The sequence below is a fragment of the Arachis duranensis genome, chromosome 8, assembly GCF_000817695.3.
Source record: "Arachis duranensis cultivar V14167 chromosome 8, aradu.V14167.gnm2.J7QH, whole genome shotgun sequence".
Taxonomy (NCBI): Eukaryota; Viridiplantae; Streptophyta; class Magnoliopsida; order Fabales; family Fabaceae; genus Arachis; species Arachis duranensis.
Genome location: NC_029779.3, coordinates 24,012,949 through 24,037,460, shown reverse-complemented (window position 1 = coordinate 24,037,460; position 24,512 = coordinate 24,012,949). Strand labels below are relative to the sequence as shown.

General features: G+C 33.8%; 2 protein-coding genes across 2 annotated transcripts; both read right to left on the bottom strand.

Moving 5' to 3' along the window:
- Window positions 1-1,239: 1,239 nt before the first annotated feature.
- On the bottom strand, window positions 1,240-3,025 carry LOC107461451 (uncharacterized). Its single transcript, XM_016079942.3, has one exon. It carries the CDS (start codon window positions 2,500-2,502, stop codon window positions 1,480-1,482), a length of 1,023 nt encoding a protein of 340 aa, XP_015935428.1. The 5' UTR covers window positions 2,503-3,025; the 3' UTR covers window positions 1,240-1,479.
- A 1,836-nt stretch (window positions 3,026-4,861) lies between these two features.
- On the bottom strand, window positions 4,862-7,298 carry LOC107461402 (alcohol dehydrogenase 1). Its single transcript, XM_016079882.3, has 10 exons — window positions 7,095-7,298; window positions 6,880-7,016; window positions 6,764-6,813; window positions 6,330-6,655; window positions 6,089-6,171; window positions 5,920-5,995; window positions 5,756-5,817; window positions 5,566-5,661; window positions 5,327-5,488; window positions 4,862-5,218 (listed from the first exon to the last, which is right to left on the bottom strand). The coding sequence occupies exons 1-10, from the start codon at window positions 7,132-7,134 to the stop codon at window positions 5,102-5,104; spliced, it is 1,149 nt and encodes a 382-aa protein (XP_015935368.1). The 5' UTR covers window positions 7,135-7,298; the 3' UTR covers window positions 4,862-5,101.
- Window positions 7,299-24,512: the final 17,214 nt, after the last annotated feature.

The following is a 24,512-nucleotide window of genomic DNA, read 5'->3' as shown; positions in this document are numbered from 1 at the left end:
GACTACTGTAGGATTTATGGTGTGTCGGTTCCTGCAAGTCATTTGATACCCTGGGTTTATTTCCCTGTAGTTGAAGCATTGTTGACCAGGGAAGACCGAGTCTTTTTCCAATACGATTGCCATTGGAACCGAACCATAATGTTCTGACCAGCTAGATCTTATGTTAAGACTGCGCCTTTTGACAAGGTACTTCCCTAAATGAATGGGGTGATATCCTACCATCTTAAATTTGAGTCTCTTTTGAATGTCTGAGGAGCCATCGTTTACGAGTCTAAGGCTTTCCATTGTGTCAACCTAGATTCATTGGAGATAATTAGACCTAGACTCAAGTTTATGCTTTAGTAAAGTCGTAAACAAACGAATCCGGTAAGCACTTTATATCTGCACGTAGCACGTTTTGTCAATGATTTGGATGGTGTCGGCGTCTAGTGCACTAATCCTAAACTGTAGCATGTTGGAACTTGAACGATAATATAGGACCTCTAAGAAAAAGGGGGGTATAAAAGGAAAAAGAAACGCAATATTCCTAAATTGTTGGTCTCAGTTTACCTTACCCTACTATTTCTCTAAAAAAAATGAAATTCCATCACCGCAGGTTGTAATTTATCCTATAAAAAAGGAAGACGATAAAAACAAAACATAATGAGAACAATTGGAGACTTGGAGCATTAATTCATTCTAGATGTTCAATTTTAATATGGGTCTTAAATTAATCCTAGAAATGTCAAGTAAACACGCATGCTGACGGAAATAACGATGATACCCAGGCTCAATTTCTTTTTTTTTTTCTTTTTAAATGAGAACTAGTTGTAAAATATTTACATTTTAATCTGTTGAAGATTCCATATGCGAACAATAAGATCCATCATCCATACTACATAACTAGTAGAGTAACTTGTTTTACACTACTCTCGGGACCCCCCACCCAACATGTTGGTAGCCCCCACCATTAATTAAAGTTATCCACTACAAACCAAACCCATTAATAAATGCCTTATAGTTGTTCCCACTTCCCAGTACCTTGCATTCTTCTATCCATTGAAAATGATAAAATCATTAGAAAAATACAAAAGATTCCTATCACTAATCAGATGCTGCTATCACCAAACTCATAATTCTGCTTTGGAACCCCTAGGTTTGTATGGTAGGCAAGATTCAATTGGAACCCAGAAGTTATAACAAACAGAGTGAAATTTTCAGATGCATGTACATTACATCAAAATGCAGTTGTGTTAGAACTTGGAAGAAAATTTTTTATTTTCAATATATATATATATATAAGATGCCCTACAACTAAAATGCTTGGATTGATCAAGCAGCCATGCTGCATAAGTGAAGAAAAGGGTTGAAAGAAAACAAGTGGCATAGTTTAGACAAAAGAAATTACGAGAGGATAAAACTTCTTCCTCCTTTTTCTTTGTTTTCTTTTCTCTTCTTTTTGTTGTTGTTGTTGTTGTTATAATCCTATCTCCATGGTCATCATGTCAAAACATCCTGATTCTTTGTAGAAAGTCGTTTAAGGAACTCATAAGTAGTGATCATTGTTGTTGCAGACAAAGACATTGAAGCCCATCTTGGTCCCAAACCTCTGTAACATGCCATCCAACCACCTTCCTTAACTAAATTCCTCACTGTCTGAACAACCGTTGGTACTCTACGCCCATTGCCATTCTCATCACCATCCAAGACCTGCAGCCTTGTCTTAATTGTATCCAATGGCATGGTGATTAATGCGGACATGCCACCAGCCATTGCTGCACTGACTCCCTGAACTGCCATTACTGTCTTCGAATCCGGCCTCAGTTCGTTTGTCGTCTCACCATCATCCTTCTTATTGCTGCACAAGTAGTATCCAACACCACCCCAAACCATTCTCTGTGCAACAGAATATGAAGCCCACCAAACAGCATTTGAAGGTGCATATGTCAAAATTGATATCCCAAAACCTCTGTACAACCCTCTAGGACCATCTGTTCTGAGAATCTTCCTGAATGCATCAATCCCATTGGCATATTGTCTTGCATTGGAACCACCTTGAACCATTAGCCTCTGGCTCACTACGTCGACTGGGGTCCACACAAGCTGAGCTGCCATGGCTGCACTCAGTCCGGCCACTGCATTGGCGATCGTGGCTGCAGTCGGCTCAGCTATCCCAAACCTAACAGTGGCAGTGCCTACATTACTCTTAGTGATCTCTAAAGCAGCCATGTACATGGCTCTAGCAGGGATTGTTCCCATCAAAGAGGTACCAAACCCTCTATACAATGCTCGAAAACCCTCATGGCTAATCACTGAAAATGCAGTCTTGATGCAAGGAACTTGGGACTGAGCAACTTGCTGCCTCGTTTTCAATACCACAACGGGGTACAGTGCTGCTGAAACCCCAGAGAAAAGTGCTGCGCCGAGGAAGAAGAACTTGGATTTATCGAGCTTCTGCCAATCAATATCGGCTGGGACATGAACCTCTGGTGTCGATTCTTCCTTGGCAGCACCCAAGTTCATCTTCGCCACTTTCTTAAACCGACCCAATTCAATTCGCCACAAACCCAGAAAAAACCCTAAACCAAAACCCGATTTTTTCAATAAGATTTTTTCCGGATCCAGACCATCTACTACGACCTAGAAGGCTAGAACCCTAACTGTACAAACTTAAAAGAGAAAAGGAAAGTGGAAATTTTTCTCAAAAAAACGAAGAAACAATTATCCAATATAGGAACTGTACAATTTGCAAGTACAATTAAAGAATCACATATATTACAATAATAGAAAGTGGAATTGAGAATCTAAGAGGGATGAATTAGGGGGAAAAGGTAGGTTTTTTCCTCTTGTGGAACCAGGTCTTGGATCGAACGTGAGGTAGGATGAGTAGATCTAGCATTTGTATTTGTATATTAACAGAGAGAGTCATACCATCAACATCAACGTCTTCATCCTGGCCACCGGCGCCGGAAATTTCGAACCTTGCCGGAATGGAAAGGAGAGAGAGAAAAACTTCAGAACATTTCGAGAGAGAAAAGCAAAGGGGTGATGGTAAGTTATAGAGAGAGAGTGTGTGTAAAGAGAGAAAGTGATGGATGGGTAACCGGAATAGCAGGGATTTCAGATTTGAGGTTTTTACTTTCCTTTTAGTTTTCTTTTATTAGATAGAAATGGATTTTGATTTTAATTTATGCAAAAAATGGAGTCTTCATAGATTAGTTAGATGTTTAAAACAGGATTAAAATGAAATGAGATTCAACAAGGCTAGATATTTTACATTTTTTGTTTTCGCTTTCACCCAATAATAGATTTTGTAGGGAATCAAAATGTATAGCTTGTAACTTGTGAGCTGTGAGGCTTTATTTCTTTTAAAAATATAATTTCTTTTATGCATTAACATTTTTTTACCTTTTTTGTGAAGCTTATAATACTATATTAATTTAGACTTAAATATGCTTGAATAAACATAATAAAAATGTTTAATTTATATGTGTTGTTACTTATATTGGCATTAATTATTTTTATCATGTGGTAAATGGTAACTGGTGACAATATTTTAGATTTTTAGTACTATATATTATGTGGTTGACTGTTTTTTTTTTTTTATCAAATAGTATTAAAGTTTTTAAAAGAAAATTACAAATTTCAATGTGGTGATGGTAAGTATATAAGATCCAAACAAGGCCATAGGTAAAGAAGGGGATTTAGGTGAAGAGACAGGTGTCAGTTATGGATTTTTATGTGTTAGAGTTGTCGGAAGGAACAAGCCAGTGACGTGTTTATCCTTATCCATCAAATCACACTCTCTCAGTCTCTCTCCTACTCTCTTACTAATTAGTAATTACTCCACCACTCATAAAAAAGATTGTGACTGTCAAAAACTCAAAATGAAATGTTAATAGAAACGGAGTAAAATGATATTAAAATAAGGGAAAGGATAAGATTCTGGAAAGAATATAAATATAATTGGTGGACCAGGGAAAAGTGCAGCACAAAATTTGAATGATAATATACCAAATTGCTTTCTTTTTGTTAGATTTCCTTGTAAACTTTTAAGAATATAATGTTTAGGTATAAAAAAGAAAATTACATCTATATTTAATTATACAACATTAAATCAATAAAACAATTTTTTTTTTATGTTGGTCGTATAAATAATCATAAAAAAATAAGATGTAACTGGACTATTGTATTGCATATCAAAATTAAATCATGTTAGTTATATATATATTTTTGGGGTTGCATTGCATGCTATCTTAATTAATTAGTTTAATGTTCATACTTCATTCAGATTGTTTATGCAAAATTGTGAACTTATATAGGCATTTGGAATTATACTAAATACTAATCCACATGCACATGATAACAACAAATCACCAAACTAGTAAATATCCTTATTTTATGTCACAAGCAATTGATTTATGTATTTCAAATGAAACTCCAAAAGTAAAAAAGCAATCTTATTGGTGTGAAAAAATTAAGCAAAGTTATATGGAAGTGTCCATGTAAAATGAAAAGGCAAATAACAGTTGCTTGATCCCCATGAAGAAAAAGACAATCTATTAGGTCCATAGAGAATAGAAAAGAAAAGATAAAGGCATTAAAGCATGGGTGTGTGCATGTGATTCAAACATTTTTAATATGTGGGGAGTGGGGACTGCATCTGCTCTCAGCATTTGGCATCTCGCTCTAAATTTTCTTATACTATTAAGATATCAGTACAGTAGTAATTAGTTAGGATCAGTTGTTTCTGTTTTATTGATTGGTTAGATAAAATATAAAGGTGCATGAATTTGGAAACCAAATTGAACTATATTTTAATGTATGTTTGGATACTGTATTACTGTCAACTTGACCCAAAAAAAAAAGGAATATCCCCAAATAAACAATTAATAATAAACTAATAAAAGGAGAATAGTTTTATAATTAATCTAATGAGCAAAAAATCTACCAAAGACATGGACAATAGATATGCTCAACAGTCAACACTCATGGTCATAAATAATGCTGCTTAAATATGATACAAAAGCCACAACTGCTTATTTTTTAACAATTTTATTGCTGCTTAAATATATTAAGGGACCCCTCTCACTCTCAGAATCACTTAATTATATAATTTGTTTCAGCCTTCCATGCAGATGAGGCACCTAATTGACTCTCCTTTCAGCATTAAATCAAATGATTTATTGATCTCAGAGAATGGGATTGAGTGAGTGATGAATTTCTCCAATTCTAGCTCCTGTAGCATCACCAGTGTCAAATTTGCAATACATATTAGAAAAAGTGGACTTTATAAAACATTTAAAGTTCATAGATATGAATATTTTAGATGTAAGGTTAGCCTTACTTTGTTCATGTACTTCTCCACAACAGAGGGAATATCAGAGAGTGGTTTGTAGTTTCCATAGAAGGTACCCTTAACAGTCCTCTCATACAATAAGTTGATGGATTTTGTTTTGAATTCATCTTCACTGCTTGGCAGCCCAACAAGCACAGCAACACCCCAACCCTGAATCAAGAAACAATTAAGTTGCAACATTACTTACTTATTACTTGCTTAATAAGTTACCATCAACAATTACATACATCATGAACAGATTCAAATGCTGCAATCGCGGCTTCTACGTGTCCAGTGCATTCTAGAGCGCGATCAACTCCTCCATCGGTCATTTCAACAATTACCTATTCACCAATCAAAATTCATAGTCTATTTAAAATACCAGAAGAATTTAATTTTCATATACTGTCGGTGGATATATTTTCGAGCAAAACTAACCTGTTGCACAGGTTTGTCATGATCTTTTGGGTTCACAAAGTCAGTGATTCCAAAACTTTTGGCTGCCAAGAAATTTTTAACAAGGCAAAAGTTCAATGAGGAATTTAATTTAACTGCATATGTTACAATGAATGTTAAAAATTGTGAGCAATTATGGAACCTACCCTGTTCCTGTCTGCTGGAAAGTATATCAACTCCAATGATTCTTGATGCACTAGCAAGCCTTGCCCCTTCAGCAGCCTAAACATGAACATCAATCAACAAGGAAAAGAAAAAAGCTATCAAATCACTCAAATACAATGCTAAGTATAATGGATTAGTAAAGAAACATACAGCAAGACCAACTGCTCCCAATCCAAAGACAGCAACAGTAGAACCGGGCTTTGGTTTTGCCACATTTAAGGTTGCACCAAGTCCTACAGACATCAACAAATCTAACATTAAAAAAGGTACAATTATCTAGGTTGTTTACTAACTCTATATATTTACATAGCCGATCCTAGCCAGTGGGATAAGACTTTGTGCAAGGATCAAAGTTGGTTACTAATTAAGTAGTAATTGTGGTTAGTAGTACCTGTGCAGATTCCACAACTGAGAACACAAACTTTGTCAAGTGGGGCAGCAGGGTTGATCTTTATAACACACTTAGCATGTGAGACAGTGTATTCACTGAATGTGGAAGTTCCAAGGAAGTGGTAAATGGGTTTTCCATCTTTGGAGAATCTTGATTTTCCATCACTTAGCATGACACCAGTATCAGTGTTGAGCCTGAGGACTTCACAGAGGTTGCTCTCTTCAGACTTGCAGCTTCGGCATTCGCCACACTCTCCGGTGAACACAGGTAGCACATGATCTCCTGGCTTCAGATTTGTCACACCCTCCCCTATGCTCTCCACAATCCTGATTATTCAAAATTAAACAACCTCATTCAATCAAACAAGCAAGAACATATGATTCTGCAAAGAAAGAAAGAAAGAAAGAAAGATAATAATAGGCTAAGTGACTAACCCTGCAGCTTCATGACCGAGTATGCGAGGAAACAACAAATTCCTACCCCCCTGAATAAGAATAAAACAAGTTATCTTGAATATTAATGATGAAGTGAAGAAGAGAGTAAAGCATACCTTGCTCTTCCAGAAGTAGAGATCAGAATGACAAAGACTAGTGTAGAGGATCTTCAAGCGAACTTCACCAGCCTCTGGTGGTGCTACCTCTACTTCTTCTACGGCCAGTGGCTTCCCTTCTTCCCATGCAACCGCAGCTATGAATGCAATAATCATTTCATCAATGCATTGAAGAAAAAAAGAGAAGGAAACATAACATGGCTAAGTAGTAGTACCTCTGCACTTGATGACTTGACCAGCTGTAGTGCTAGACATGGCTTCCTTCTTTGTGATGAATGATGATGGATTGGTGTTTCTTTAGTACTAGCTTTAGTGTTTTATGGTCATCAATCTTCTTCCTGTGCTTCCTGCTATCAACATCAACTCTAATAATAGCAACAAGCTTAAGATCAGAGTGTGTTTTGTTGGCTTCTGCTTTTGTCTTGTATTGACTCGTGATAGATAACATTATTTAGTGTATTTACTGATTAATCATATTAGTTCCTCCAAAACTTAACTGCAAATAGTATCAACAGTGTGACAGTGATAGGAGTGGACAACCAGAGCTATCAAATCCTGTGCCGTGTATCTCTTGAATTCTTCCAGCATGCATTTTCAAATAAGGGACACTTGTCTTAGTAAGAGTAATGCATGATATGATATCTTATGTTATGATTAAGATTGAAGAGTTGTCTATCTCATGCATTTTCAAACAACGAGCTAGCTTTGATAAATAAAACCATATCTGTTTAATTATATGATCTATAATTATAATTCTTGCACAGGATAGAGATAGAGGACACAAAGAAAACAAGGTTTGAATTATCAATATTTGTGCAATTAAATAGGCAATTAAAATAATTTTTTTATAATTTATACAATTAAATAGACAATTCTAAAAATATTTAAAGTATTAAATATAATGGAAAAAATTAAACAATTAAATATCAGAATATTTATCATCGAAAAACCTTTAAAAGAGAAAAACCCATAGAACTTAAATTTGGTTTGATAAAAAAAATTTTTTAAAGTAGTTGTTGAAAGCTGTCTTTTAAAAGTTACGGCACCTGCGCTTCAGATATTTGGTAAAAACAAAATAAAAATTACTTTTACTACAATTATATTTGATAAAATATCTTTTAAAAATAAAAAATATGGGACACACTCGTACAAAAATTGAAAGATTAAAAACTAAGAAAATTATGATTTTTTATGTAAATATGCCTAAATACTTATTATATGTTATTTAATAATAAGTTTCATAAAGCACTATTATCATTTAACAAGACTAATAAAAATAAAACATTACTCTATTCTAGTAGACCAATAACATTACACGAACCAAATATATTACAAGGGGAGCATAAAATAAATTAATTAACATCACTTGTAAGAAAAAAATGACTAGAAATCATCAATAAATTTTCAATTGCAAAATGTGGTCGCTTTGATATTTTAAAGTTAGATTTGTACTCATTAAAATTAAAAAAATTAATATAATTTTATATAATAAATATCTAAAATTATTCTTATTAATTATTAACACTAAATTTTATTTATTTTTCTGCACATCCTTTCATTTGTTGGAGTCTTTATATATTTTTTATTTTTCATCCTAATCTTCACAAATTCTATACACATTACACACTATGTATGAACTTCTTTTATTTTAGAAGCCAAAAATACTAAAGAAATTAAATACAAGTAGAAGAATTCAAAAACACCTTAATTTTTAAAAATTGTAAATACAAGTATATTATCTTTTTGATTTATTAAATATAAAATGAGGTATTTAATTTTTCGAAAAATTTTATCAAATAAAATTCTCGTACAACAAAATCTTCGTTCGATCTTAAAAAATACAAACATAGTGATGAATATTATGATAAAAATGGTGATAAGATCATTTTCGGCATGTAAAAATTTTAATGTCCTAAAAGTGAGTTTGAAAAAAAAAAATTCAACGGAACTGTCCCGCACCTTTTTAGTCCCTTGAGGTTTTATTATTCGTTTTTCTGTTTGATTGTTCTTGTAACTTTCGTAAAAAAACTAAAGCAATTCTTTTTGTCATTCTAACCTGCTGCAAACATCATGGCCAACTGAAACCTGAATGAAAGCACACCCAAGAAAAAAAAAAGTCTAAAAAAAAAGTCTAAAAAAAAAAGAAAGACGGCAAAGACTTAAGAAAAGAATGCACACCAAAAAATCCAACTACATAAAAAATAGTGGAGATATCACGGTCTCCATATTATTACGGAGTTGGAACGCACGAATCCAAGTCTACCCGGCCTTGCCGCGGCCGCAGCCGCGTTGGCGTTGGCGTTAGCGTTGGAGCTGGGTTGGCCTGAGTCATCCTGACGTGTGACGTTCACGAAGCCAATCGAACCATAAGATGCATCGACCACGCCAATCCATAGGCACAGTGGCCAAGTGATCGGCAACAGTGGATGAATACAGCGCCTAGGCGCAAGAAGAACCCTAGGTATGATTCCTAACAAGAACTTAGAAAAATCTTTATCTTATAAGGTTGAAAAAACCAAAGGGAGCACTAATTCCCAGCTTCATTGTTTATGAAAGAATTGATAAAAAGAACTTCAACTAATGATAGTTTACAATAACAATGAAGCTTTGCATTGCATTTATATATATACTAGGGTAAAACTCTCGCTACGCCCCGGACCAAATATTATTCCATTATAAAATTTATTAATATATATTTATTAATACTAATAGCTATTATTTTTAATTTAAATTTTTTTTGTATATAAATAATGGTTCCAGTGGTTAAGAAAAAGGGGGTTGAATTTTAGTTTCCTTTTCTTTGAGGAGACTTTTGATTTTTGTCTCGTCCCAAACCACGAGATTTTTATTTTTGTCTCGTCACTTGACATCAGATATTTTTGCTTTTAGCTCCTGTGCAGTAGAAACAGAAATGGAGTAGAAGAGAGAGAAAATTACACCCAAATATATCCTGGTTCAGCTGCTAAGTGCAGTGCAGCCTACATCCAGTCTTCATCACAATAATGATGGAATTTCACTATAATCATCCTGATTACAAACTGTAAAGTGCTAACCCAACTTACAAGGGGATTCTCACAGAATCATAAAACATAACATAGATGAACAAAGAAACTCTAAGGACATCTATGGCTTTTTCTTTTAATTTTGTACTCTCTGCCTTTTTCTACTCTATGGCTTTTTCATACAAACCTCACAGTTTACCTTTTTTCATGAGACTCAAGACATGACAAAATTAAACAGAAAATTACAAAACAGAAAATATTGAAGGAGAAAAAAATCTATAAGCTTAGGTAGCTATGAGACTTCTGTGCCTTGCACTCTCACTTCTTACTTCTAACTCTTTGAATCAAACCGTCATTGTTCACCCCTTTTATAGAGAGGAGAAGCCTTCACAGTTGAAACAAAAACCAAGCTTAACTTCTTTTCCTTCACACATAACCGGTTCGGCCAAAGAGAGAGAAGAGGTAACTCATGCAAAACCCAACATGCAAATACCTCTAGTTCTTCCTTGGTCATCACTCTTCATCAATCCAAGCGCTCCATCCTTGGCTTGCTCTCCAAGATGAAATTCTGGTCCTTGATACTTCATGATGATGACGGCTTCATCTGCTCCAATCTCTGCCTCTTCCATCACGTAGCCACCCTAGCTACCTTCTGTGGTGGTTGAGCAGAATCAAAGACAAGCCATGCCTCCAAGGATCTTCACCTTGCTGGCCGAAATCTTCTTCTACCATTTTTGGTATGAAGAAGCCAAGATCTCATCACAAAATATTTTCACAAGTGATAAGAATCTTAGCCACAACATACTTTATGTTTTTTATGTTTTCTTGCCATCAGCTTGATGGTCTTTGCCTTTCCTTCTTTTCGGTAGTTCAAAGTAGCTTCCACGGTTTGCTGTGTAAGGACCGAAGAAGAGAAGGAAAGTGATGAGAGAGAAGAAAGAAATTTGAATATCATTGAATTAGGAAAGAGAATGAAATTAATTGAAATTATTCTCCACTTGTTGAATAGTGTGTAGCATTAGATGCTGCAATCAAATCAGATGTCCTTTTTTCTTTCTCATTGTTTCCATGCAATAAATGATAATTGAATGAATTTGAAATTCATCACATGGTAAAATGCTTTGGATCCGTTGGAAGCAATTTTTGCTTTCGTCTTTGCTTGGTTTCGGATCAAGCATGAGAAACATTCATCAAAATTAAAATTGGGCTTGGTAGCAACAACATTTAATCTGGCCCAACAATATTTTGATTCAGCCAAAACAATTGGGCTTATGGTAATGTTTGAGTTCTGGTCCAATTTATCACAAATTGCTTCAGCCACATAATATAGGAAACATTCAACAAGGCTGAATATATATATTTTGATTTGGGCCTGCAACAATTTTTATTTATCGGCCTAATAGTAAACACCTGCATTGCAAAATTTAATTTAATCAATATTTAATCTAAAATTAATTTTGTAATTATATTAATAATGTTTAGTTATCACAAATATTAATTTAGAGTTTTCCAAATTTATTGTATAAAAATTTATAGTATAATGTATAAGACTCTTTTATTCTATATTTATAGAGAGTAAAATAATCTTATTATTTCTTTAGTCTATATTAATAGATTCTACTTAAATATAAAAATTATTATGTTTGTGTTTAAATATGATACTATTATACAATCTAAAAAAAATAAAACTTTAATAAAAATAATTTATATTCTAATCACACAAACAATAAAATACTAATTAAGTGACATTTATTTATGTTATTAAACCCCTAATGTATAATTCGTGTTACGCATAAATCATATAATTAATTTATTTTATTATATTTATGTATAATTCGTTTATAAAGAGATTAATATATATTTATTGAAAGAATTAATTTACTTAGTATTCAAAAAAATTATAGTGTAAAACCCAAATTACGTCCGGATTAAATATTGTTCTACTATAAAATTTTGTTGGTAGCTGTCTATTAATATTAATAATTATTATTTTTAATTTAAAAAATTATTGTATTAAAAATTTATTATACAAGATATAACACTATTACATTCTATAAAGACCAAAATAATGATATTTTTGTCTATATTAATGAGTTCTACTTAAATATAAAAGTTATTATGTAAATGTGTTTAAATAAATATTGTTATACGATTACTGTTATAAATTCAAACAAATTAGAACTTTAATAAAAATATATAAGACAAAAAAAAGCATAAGAATTAGTAAGACATATATATAAAGTGGGAAGTACCTTACATAACATATAAGCCGTTAAATAAGTTATTTTTGTTTGATGAATCTTTGTGCTTGCAATTTATCTATGAACCATTTTTATTTGTATATGAGTGTTTCCATCTAAGACATACTTTTCATCCTAATAATTTATAGAAATTCCTCATTAGATTTTTAAAAGTTATAACTAAAACCTACTTTCAATTTACTTGCCTTTAATAACTGCAATATCCAAGAAAACCATTAGGCAAAGATTCTCTTCTGGGTTTAATGTTTTCATTTGCCACCAAAATCATTTTAAAAAAAAAATTGAAGCTAAAAGTGCAAGATGAAAGAGACAAAAAAAAGACTTATTTCTGATTTAATTAAAAACTTTTTTGTTTCACCAGTCTCTTTGAAACATCCAACCTCAAATTTTGTAATGCTCACATCTACCTTGGTATAAGCAGAAATAAGTCAATTATTAACAATACTTATATACTTAATAATGATGCACACAGAAAATAAACTCAAAACTATAACAAAATCTGATAGAATTGATGTCCTTTCGTAACATCGCATAGAAAATCTAGCTAATGAGTATTTCTTTTCAAATACTTCTGTGATAAATTGTTCATTTCAACCATCAAACATTTTTGATAATTCAATTTTTTTCTCTAAAAATAAAATATTACATTGTAATCCCCACAGTGACAGAAACATCATTGACTTATAAAGATTTGGAGAAAAAAGAAAGTATGTTGCACACGACCTTTCTCACTTATACTGACATGGAATGAGTCAAAATTATGTTCTAAATCAACATTAAGTTTCAACAACTTTGATGGATGGAGTTTCATTCTTCGTATATATCACATATTTAATGAATGATTCCTAATAAAATAGACAAAAGCAGAAAAAATGTCTATCAAAAATCTTAATAATAATTTGATGAGTTTGGAAAAAATTTAATTTGATGATGAACAAATTTATTAAAAACAATTAATTACAAAATTATTAATTTGATCTTAATTCATACTTGCTTAATTAATAATTTTGTGTGTGCAGATTTGCTATTGGACTGAAAATAAAATATAAATGTTGTAAGTCCAAGTGTGAATTTTTTATTAGCATTGGTTCAAAAAATAATCAATGAAATGTGGCTGAATTGTTATTCTTGTGTTGGGCTAGACTTAATGCTTGTGGTTACAAGCCCAATTATAATCTTTGCTAAGTGATTCAATACTTGGTCCGAATCTTATTGAGAAAGAAAGCAAATTGTTTTGCTTCATTGCTTCCTACGGATCTTAAGCTTCACCAAGTAATGGAATTCAAATTTCATTAAAGTGAAGTTAATAAATGCATTGGAACTATGAGAAAGATTGTCATTAATTTGATGGTTTGCCTTAATGAGGCACGCTACCTAAGGCAAAGGGAAGTAAAAGCAAATCACTTTTTTAATTTATCAAGATCACTTAAGTGCTTTTCTTTCTTCTCTCTCATTTTTTTTTCTTCTCCTTCGGTCATATCAACACAGAGAAAGCATGGAGGCTATGGCTACACACCGAAGAAAAAGAGAAGGAGATGCACGCCAAAAGACTATCTCATATGATGGCAAGAAAATATAAAAAATATAGTGGCTGAGATTCTTATCACTTATGGTAAGATTTTGTGATGAGATCTTAGCTTCTCCATACCAAAAATGGTTGAAGAAGATTTCGGCCAGCAAGGTGAAGATCTTTGGAGGGATGGCTTGTCTCTGATTCTGCTCAACCACCATAAGAAGTAGCTAGGGTGGCTACGTGATGGAAGAGGCAGAGATTGGAGCAGATGAAGCCATCATCATCATGAAGCATCAAGGGCCAGAAATTCATCTTGGGGAGCAAGCCAAGGATGGAGCACTCGGATTGATGAAGACTAATGACCAAGGAAGAACTAGAGGTATTTGCATGTTGGGTTTTGCATGGGTTACCTCTTCTCTCTCTCTGGCCGAACCGGTTATGTGTGAAGGAAAAGAAGTTAAGCTTGGTTTGTTTGGTTTTAACCTTGGAGGCTTCTCCCTATAAGTAAGGGTGAACAGCCACAATTTGATTCAAGGAGTTAGAAGTAAGCAGTGAGAGTGCAAGGCACAGGATTCTCAGAGCTACCTAAGCTTACAGATTTTTTTCTCCTTCAATGTATTCTATTTTGTATTTTTCTGTTTAATTTTGTCATGTCTTGAGTCTCATGAAAAAAAAGACAAACAGTGAGGTTTGTATGAAAAAGCCATAGAGCGGAAAAAGACAGAGAGTGCAAAATTAAAAGAAAAAGCCATAGATGTCCTTAGAGTTCCTTTGTACATCTGTGTTGTGTTTCATGATTCTGTGGGAATCCCCTTGTAAGTTGGGTTAGCACTTTATAGTCTGTAATCAAGAATATTATAGTGAAATTTCATCATTGTTGTGATGGAGACTGGATGTAGGCTGCACTGCACTTAGCAGCTGAACCAGGATATATCTGGGTGTAATATTCTCTCTCTTCTACTCAATTTCTGTTTCTACTGCACAGGAGCTAAAACCGAAAAATATCTCGTGCCAAGTGACGAGACAAAAATAAAAGTCTCGTGGCTAGGGACGAGACAAAAATAAAAAAGTCTCCTCAAAGACCAGCAAGTGTAACTAAGCAAAAAGGGGCTAAGATTCAACCCCCCTTCTCTTAGCCACTGAAAACCATCAATTGGTATCTTTGAGATCAAGCTTTGTAACTTGGAGAAAAGATCCACATGGCAGAAAGCAATGGCTCAAATCTGGTGTCCTATAACCTTACAGAAGGACAGTCAAGCAACAGACCGCCTCTTTTTAATGGGAAAAAGTATACCTATTGGAAGGAGAGAATGAAGATCTTTGTGCAAGCAGTAGACTACAGACTCTGAAAGATCATCCTAGAGGGTCCTCAATTTCCAACTAACACAAGTGTTGAAGGAGTAGTCACTCTTAAATCATAAGCAAGCTGGACCGAGGAAGATAGAAAGAAGGTGGAGCTAAATGCCAAGGATGTAAATCTACTTAACTGTGCTATCAGCTTCGAAGAATACCGACAGGTATCACGATGCACAACGGCAAAGAAAATCTGGGACAAACTGCAAATCACTCATGAAGGAACCACCATTGTAAAGAAGACTCGGACATATATGTTAAACAGAGAGTATGAAATGTTTGCAATGAAGGAATGAGAGTCCATTGATAAACTGTTTGAAAGATTCAATATCATCATTGTTGGCTTAGATGCTCTGGGAATAATGTATCCTGATTCTGTGCTTGTGAGGAGAGTGTTGAGATGTCTCACAAAAGAGTGGAAAACAAAAGCTTTAATTATTTCTGAGAGCAGTAGTCTAGATTCCATGACATGTGATGATTTGAGAGGAAACCTTCTTGCTTTTGAAAATATTTTTTTGAAAAAAAATTCAAAACAGAAAGGAATTGCTTTTTCTTCTGTAACTAATTCCCTGGATGATGAATCCAGTGATAATTCCTCTGAAAATGAGTTTGTGTTATTTGCCAAAAAATTCAGGAAAATGGTGAAGTTCAAAGGGAAAGGCAAAGGCAGCAGCTCAAGGAAAATGAAGAAAGGCCGAAGCAAACTAACTTGTTACAACTGCAAGAAAATCGGGCATTTCAAATCTGATTGTCCCAAGTTGAAGAAGGATGAGAAGCCAAAAGGAGGAAAGAAGAAGGGATTGATGGCATCATGGGAGGACTTGGAAAATGACTCAGACAGTGATGAAGAATCCAAAACAAAGTCACAACCTTATCTCATGGCAGATCACATAGATCAGGTAGTCTTTCACAACCCTGACACTGAAGACCTTCATCTTATGATAGATCATATTTCTGAAAAAATAAGATGTTTTCTACTTGATAATCAAGATCTTGAACAACAAATTATCATTCTTAAAGTTGAAAATGGTTTTCTTAAAGAAAAGTTAAGGGAGGCCGAAACTGCTTGTGATCTTGTTGAGGAAAATAAGCAGTTAAAAGTCCAACTTAGAAGTTGTGAAAGTGACCATTCTGTTGTTGCATATGTAAATTGTTTTAAGGAGAATGAAGAGTTACTGAAAAAGATTAAAAATCTTGAAAATAATTTAGCCAAGTTTACTCAAAGTTCTGAAAATTTAAATTAAATATTGGCTAGTCAAAAACCACTCTTTGACAAAGCTGGTTCGGGGTTTTACAAATCTGATGAGAAACCTTCTTTTGAAAATAGAGCTTCATCTTCTAAAGACACAAGGTTTCAAGATCCCACCTATTTTAACAAAACAGCAACTCCAAGGTTTTGTAGGCTATGCAACCGAAACAGTCATTTTTCCATTCAATATTTTTTTTTGTGAAAGAATGATTGGTGATAAAATTTACAAAGTTGTTTTTTATTACAACGGTTTGGGACATAGGAGATGGTTTAACGTGAAAGGATCCAAGAAGATTTGGATACCTAAGGTCACTTGAGCTCATTTTGTAGGTATGCCCAGCATCCAAGAGGAAGGAAAATATGTGGTACATGGACAACAGATGCTCTAGGCACATGACCGGAAAGACAACCTTCTTCATAAAGCTTGATGAGTATGATGGAGGACTTGTCACTTTCGGTGATGATGGTAAAGGAAAGATAGTGGCTGTTAGTAAAGTTGGTAAAAGTTTTTCATCTTGTATAAATAATGTTCTTCTTGTAAATGGTTTGAAACATAATTTACTTAGTGTAAGCCAATTGTGTGATTTAGGATTTGAAGTTATTTTTAGAAAATTTGTGTGTTTAGTTGTTTGTGAAAAAACTGGGGATATTTTGTTTGAAGCTAAAAGATGCAACAATGTGTATGAATTAACTCTTGAGGACTTGAAAGAACAAAATGTAACATGCATGTTTTACTTCTCTTGAATCTGAAAAATGGCTATGGCATAGAAAGTTGGGTCATGCTAGCATGTACCAAATTTCTAAGTTAGTAAAGAAAAATTTGGTTAAAGGAATTTTCAAAATCAAATTTGATAAGGATCTTACTTGTGATGCTTGCCAATTAGGCAAACAAGTTAAATCCTCTTTTAAACTAAAAGATGGAATTTCAACCAAAAGGCCATTAGAGATGTTACATATTGATCTTTTTGGTCCAACAAGAACTCAAAGTTTAGGAGGTAAACACTATGGTTTAGTAGTGGTGGATGATTACTCTAGATTTGGTTGGGTACTTTTTTTTGCTCATAAAAATGATGCTTTTATGCATTCTCAACCCTTTGCAAAAGAATTTAAAATGAAAAAGATTTAAAAATAGCCCACTTGAGAAGTGATCACGGAAAGGAATTTGAAAACCAAGACTTTGAAAAATTCTATGATGACTTTGGAGTTGCTCATAACTTTTCATGCCCTAGAACACCTCAACAAAATGGGGTTGTTAAAAGAAGGAATAGAAGTCTTCAAGAGATGACTAGGGCTATGCTATGTGAGAATGAGGTTCCAAAGTTCCTATGGGCTGAAGCTGTAAATATAGCATGTTATATTTTGAATAGAACCATCATTAGAAAAGGGTTAAAGAAAACTCCTTATGAGCTATAGAAAGGAACCCCTCCAAATCTTAAGTACTTTCATGTTTTTGGATGCAAATGTTTTGTGCTTAACAACAAAGAAAATCTTGGCAAGTTTGATCCAGAATCATATGAGGGAATATTTGTTGGTTACTCCACCACTTGCAAGGCCTATAGGATTTATCTTAAAGAACATAGAACCATCGAGAAATCCATACATGTTACTTTTTGTGATTCTAATTTAATTCCCGGTACTGTGATAGACAATGATTCAGATTGTGAAGAAGCTGGAACAAGTAAAGAAAATCCCAAGTCTGCCCAAATTGAAGAATCTGCCAGTCCAGTTTTGTCTCGTCAGATTGGAGGAGCATTTTCATTTTGTCTCCTGAGCCAGCACGAGAAACTGAGACAGTGAGACCAACAGAAACTCATCAAAGCTCAACACCACAAAGGAAGCCTAGAGAATGGAAGTCCATGAGGGGTTATCCTCATGACTTCATCATTGGTGATCCCTTTCAAGGAGTAACAACAAGATCCTCAACCAAAAGACAATTCGAACCAAGCAACTTTGCACTCTTGTCACAAATGGAACCCAACAATGTCAAACAAGCTCTTGAAGATCCATCATGGGTGAAAGCCATGCAAGAAGAGCTTGCTCAATTCGACAAGAATGAGGTTTGGACACTAGTACCTCATTCGGATGGTAAGAAGGTAACGGGTACTGAGTGGGTTTTTAAAAATAAACTTGGTGAGGATGGACAAGTTGTTCGTAACAAGGCTAGATTAGTGGCCCAAGGTTACGATCAAGAAGAGGGTATAGATTTTGATGATTCTTTTGCTCCGGTAGCTAGAATGGAAGCAATTAGGTTGCTTCTTGCCTATGCTGTCCATAAGGGTTTTAAAATGTTTCAAATGGATGTTAAATGTGTTTTTCTTAATGGTTTTATTGATAGAGAGATGTATGTGGCACAACCCCCTGGTTTTGAACATAAAGATTTTTCAAATCATGTTTTCCAACTTTCAAAAGCCCTTTATGGCCTTAGACAAGCTCCAAGAGCTTCGTATGAAAGGCTTAGTGCCTTCTTATTGGAAAATAAATTTTAAAGGGGTACCACGGACACAACTTTATTCATTAAAGCATCTAATGATGATATTCTTCTAGTTCAAGTTTATGTGGATGATATTGTGTTTGGATCGGCCAATGAGTCCTTGTGTGAAGAGTTTGGAAAACTCATGACTAGTGAGTTTGAGATGAGTTTAATGGGAGAGCTAACTTTCTTTCTTGGCCCAAATTAAACAAACTCCTAGTGGTACTTTTATTCACCAAGAAAAATATGCTAAAGAATTAATCAAAAAATTTGACCTAGAAAGCTCCAAACCAATGGGAACTCCAATGCATCCTAACACAAAACTTGAAAAGGATGATGATGGCAAAGATGTGGATGAAACAAGGTATAGAGGAATGATAGGATCACTCATGTATCTTACTTCCTCTAGACCGGATATTGTTTAAAGTGTGGGTGTATGTTCAAGATTTCAATCTCACTCAAAAGAATCCCATCTTACAGCAGTTAAGCGCATCATTAGATACATTAAGGAAACTAGTGATTATGGCTTGTGGTATCCAAAATTTGATGACTTTTGTGCAGTAGAATTTTGTGATGCAGATTATGCGGGAGATAGAGTGGATAGAAGGAGCACCTCCGGCATGTGTTGCTTCCTTGGAAGCTCACTTAACATGTGGTCAAGTAAAAAACAAGCCACAGTGGCTCTATCCACAGCTGAAGCTGAATATATTTCTTCATCTGCATATTGTTCACAATTAATTTGGCTAAAAACGCAGTTGGAAGATTACAAATTAAAGATCAATACTATACCCTTATTTTGTGATAATATGAGTGCTATAAATATTTTAAAAAATCCTGTTTTGCACTCAAGAACTAAGCACATTAAGATTAAATATCATTTTATTAGAGAACATGTGCAAAAGGGTACTATTGATATTCAATTTGTAAAATCTGAAGAACAACTTGTTGACATTTTTACAAAGTCCTTATGTGAAGACAGATTCTGCACTTTAAGAAACAGTTTGGGAATGATAGAATTAAGTTTTGTTAAAAATTTGTGAATCATTTTGATTCTGTTTGGTTTTGTCTCGTAGAAAAGTAGGAGACAAATTTCAGAATATGTTGAACGGGCCATGATACAGGAGGAGATTGAACTGAAGTTAATTATTTTGGGTCCCACCAAATCTCTTTGACCTCACTCTGACCCGTTCCTCATTTTTTTAAATTATACTTTTGGGAAGTTGTCAAATCAAATCTTTATCCTTCCCTCATCCCTTGATTCTAGGAACTATTTTTACTTGTCTTGAATTAATATGGACTGCATTATTTTTTCCTCATTTTTTGCAGGGTCTCTCCTTGATGACAAAAGGGGGAGGAGAAGAGAAAAAAGGCCGAATTGAAACTGTTATGTTTTATTGATTCGTTGCACTATTTTGCAGACCTGTTTTGCTCTATTTTATGCTTTGATCTGGCTCTGTTTTGAGCACCTTGTATTAGTGGATTGATTTCGAGTTGAGCTTTGATTGTCATTTGCTCAAATGCAAGTGTACTGACTGGACCATTGTGTTTTGGTGAAAAACAAATATTCTGCCTTTTGTGTGTTATTTTCTTTTATTTTGCAGGTGCCCATTGATGCCAAAAGGAGGAGAAATAGTGCTGAAAATTGAAATTAGAAAAACAGGGAATAAAATCCGTATGGATTTATGATTATCCTTGTTATAAACATTGTGTTTTTGATGATTATGTTTCATTGATATAATGCTTGTGATGCATTTGTTTTAATAATGTGGCTGCCTGGTTGTTAACATGCATTCTTGTGTTGAAGCAATGGATATATCTTGATGAATATGCTTGCTACTATTGGAATAGGAATATTCTGATTCATCTTGGTAAACATGCTTGCTGAATACTTTATTTTTGGCAGTTCCTTTAAGCATTGGATATGAAAATAAATGTTAAAAATTGTTGTGATCATGCCGTGATTAAAAATATTTTCTTACCATAAGTATGTTGCTCTGATTTGATTGGACAATATTTTTAAACAGTAATTTATTTTTAAAGATATTTTTTGGTTGATTATGTTGTGTGTTTGAGCAGAAAATCAATTATTGATAACAAATGAGTTTTGATTATCATTCAACTCTGCTCATAAATCAAGCATTCAACATTTCAAAATTAATATGTTGAATAACATTGTTGCTTTAAACTTGATAAAAATTTGTTACAGGAAAGAGCTTCCCTTGGTAAAAATAGCATATATTAAGGGGGAGCCATGTGACAATTGGAAAGGGGGAGAAATTCAAATATCCAAAGGGAGTATTTTATACTCTAATCTTTAATTTCTTTTCATTTCAATTTTTAATAATGTTTGTCATCAAGGGAGAGATTGATGAGTTTGAAAAACTCCAATTTAATCTGATGATGAACAAACATTATTAAAAATAATTAATTACAAAATTATTAATTTGATCTTAATTCATACTTGCTTAATTAATAATTTTGTGTTTGCAGATTTGCTATTGGGCCGAAAATAAAATATAAATGTTGCAAGCCCAAGTGTGAATTTTTTATTAGCATTGGTTCAAAAAATAATCAATAAAATGTGGCTGAATTGTTATTCTTGTGTTGGGCCAGACTTAATGCTTGTGGTTACAAACCCAATTATAATCTTTGCTAAGTGATCTAATGCTTGGTCCGAATCTTGTTGAGAAAGAAAGCAAATTGTTTTGCTTCATTGCTTCCAACGGATCTCAAGCTTCACCAAGTAATGGAATTCAAATTTCATTAGAGTGAAGTTAATAAATGCATTGGAACTATGAGAGAGATTGTCATTGATTTGATGGTTTGCCTTAATGAGGCACGCTACCTAAAGCAAAGGGAAGTAAAAGCCAATCACTTTTTTAATTTATCAAGATCATTTAAGTGCTTTTCTTTCTTCTCTCTCATTTTTCTTTCTTCTCCTTCGGTCATATCAACACAGAGAAAGCATGGAGGCTATGGCTACACACCGAAGAAAAAGAGAAGGATATGCACGACAAAAGACCATTTCATATGATGGCAAGAAAACATAAAATGGCTGAGATTCTTATCACTTATGGTAAGATTTTGTGATGAGATCTTAGCTTCTCCATATCAAAAATGGTTGAAGAAGATTTCGGCCAGCAAGGTGAAGATCCTTGGAGGGATGGCTTGTCTCTGATTCTGCTCAACCACCATAGGAAGTAGCTAGGGTGGCTATGTGATGGAAGAGGCAGAGATTGGAGCAGATGAAGCCATCATCATCATGAAGCATCAAGGGCCAGAAATTCATCTTGGGGAGCAAGCCAAGGATGGAGCACTCGGATTGATGAAGACTGATGACCAAGGAAGAACTAGAGGTATTTGCATGTTGGGTTTTGCATGGGTTACCTCTTCTCTCTCTCTGGCCGAACTGGTTATGTGTGAAGGAAAAGAAGTTAAGCTTGGTTTGTTTTGGTTTCAACCTTGGAGGCTTCTCCCTATAAGTAAGGGTGAACAACCACGGTTTGATTCAAGAAGTTAGAAGTAAGCAGTGAGAGTGCAAGGCACAGGATTCTCAGAGCTATCTAAGCTTACAGATTTTCTTCTCCTTCAATGTATTCTATTTTGTATTTTTCTGTTTAATTTTGTCATGTCTTGAGTCTTATGGATAAAAAGGCAAACAGTAAGGTTTGTATGAAAAAGCCATAGAGTGAAAAAAGGCAGAGAGTGCAAAATTAAAAGAAAAAGTCATAGATGTCCTTAAAGTTCCTTTGTACATCTGTGTTGTATTTCCTGATTCTGTAGGAATCCCCTTGTAAGTTGGGTTAGCACTTTACAGTCTGTAATCAAGAAGATTATAGTGAAATTCCATCATTGTTGTGATGGAGACTGGATGTAGGCTGCACTGCACTTAGTAGCTGAACCATGATATATCTGGGTGTAATATTCTCTCTCTTCTACTCCATTTCTGTTTCTACTGCATAGGAGCTAAAACCGAAAAATATTTCGTGCCAAGTAACGAGACAAAAAAAATAATAGTCTCGTGGCTAGGGACAAGACAAAAATAAAAAAATCTCCTCAAACCAGCAAGTGTAACTAAGCAAAAAGGGGTTAAGATTCAACCCCCTTCTCTTAGCCACTGAAAACCATCATAATTTTATATACAATTTGGTAAGGTATTTCTTATGCTTCGCCCGAGCTATGCACTCATTTGATATATAGTAGTTAGTTCTAATGAAAATAGAAAATAAAATATTTTGATTGAACAACAATTACGTTACTAACTGGAGTGTTTGTTGAGTGAATTTTGATTATATAAAACCATGATATGCTACTAAACGCTAAATATGTTACTAACTTTGATTGTATAAAGGCAATAAGTTAATTTATATTTTAATGCTATTGACGAACTTTTTAAAGGAGAACTACCCCTTAGTACTTGTGGCTACTGTGGAATGTAACATGGCATTTGAAATGAGCAAACTATAACCTTTATCCACTCCAAGTTAAATTTGCGACACAGGCCAAGATGTCGAAGTTAATTCAAAAGATAAGTGTTAGGTGAAGAGGCAAGATGCAAGGCAATTTTCATCATCGCAATATTTTAAATCAATACTCAAAATGAATCGAAGTCTACCAAAATCAAGTAAATTAATAAAAATATAAGTATTTTTTTAGTGACTATTCACACTGTCAATATAAAGTGCTTTATATAAAATTAAACATGCATATATCTTCATAGTTTATATCATAATCATAATTATTGGATGCACAGGAATGATGCTGAATTCATTGAAGAAATTGTGAAACATGTGTTGCAAAGGTTGAACCAAGAATACCAATGTGATCCAAAAGAATTTGTTGGAATTCATGAACCAATTGTAGAGCTAGAATTAGTATTGTGCAGGGAATCGAAAGCTGTTCTTGTTGTCGGACTTTGGGGCATGGGCGGTATTGGTAAGACAACTCTAGCTAATAATATTTTCAACAGAATGCAATATGAATTTCAAAGTGTATGCTTTTTGGAGAATGTAAGGGAGAGAGTTCTGAAATATGGCATGACTCATTTATTTTCGTATCTTATTATAACAATTCTATAACCCTATAGTGAGAATCTTTTCGAAAACGATGTTCTCACTTCCCTACAGGTTTTTTCCTTTTCAGGATATGGGCGACGAAACTTCAGAAGAGTTATATTCATTTTCTGTTTATTCGACAATATTTTGTATTATCTTAGTTTTTATTTTTCTCTCACCTTTATTTCTAGCAGTTTTTGCAAGAGGGATAGGAGTTTTAATATGTGAAGTTTGTATATTAGTATGATGTATATATATATGTATTATTTGTAAGTATTGTAATCTGTATTGTAACGTACAAATGTATGTTTGGAATATTCGGTTTCAATTTTAAACAGACTCATGTTTTAGCACTAAATATTTTAAGAGTCATCATAATACTCGAGTTATAAGAGTGACGCAGCCGGAAGAGTGATTTTGATAGTTAGGATGTTACATAATCGATGTGATCAAAATGGACATAATCGTGTTAAATATAAAAATCTTAATCCAGAAAGAATATAAGTTTTTTATAAATAATTCTAACTTTATGAAGTGATTCTATTTTAATTTTACTTGTATTTGTGAAATCATACGCTTGAATTTTGTCATTTTACTTTGATTTTAATTATATTTGTATAATCTTGCACTTGAATTTTGCAATTTTATTTTTATTTTAATTCTGTTTATTTTTATTTTAATTGTGTTTATGCAAAGCTGCACCTAAATTATGCACATAGTAAATTAAATTC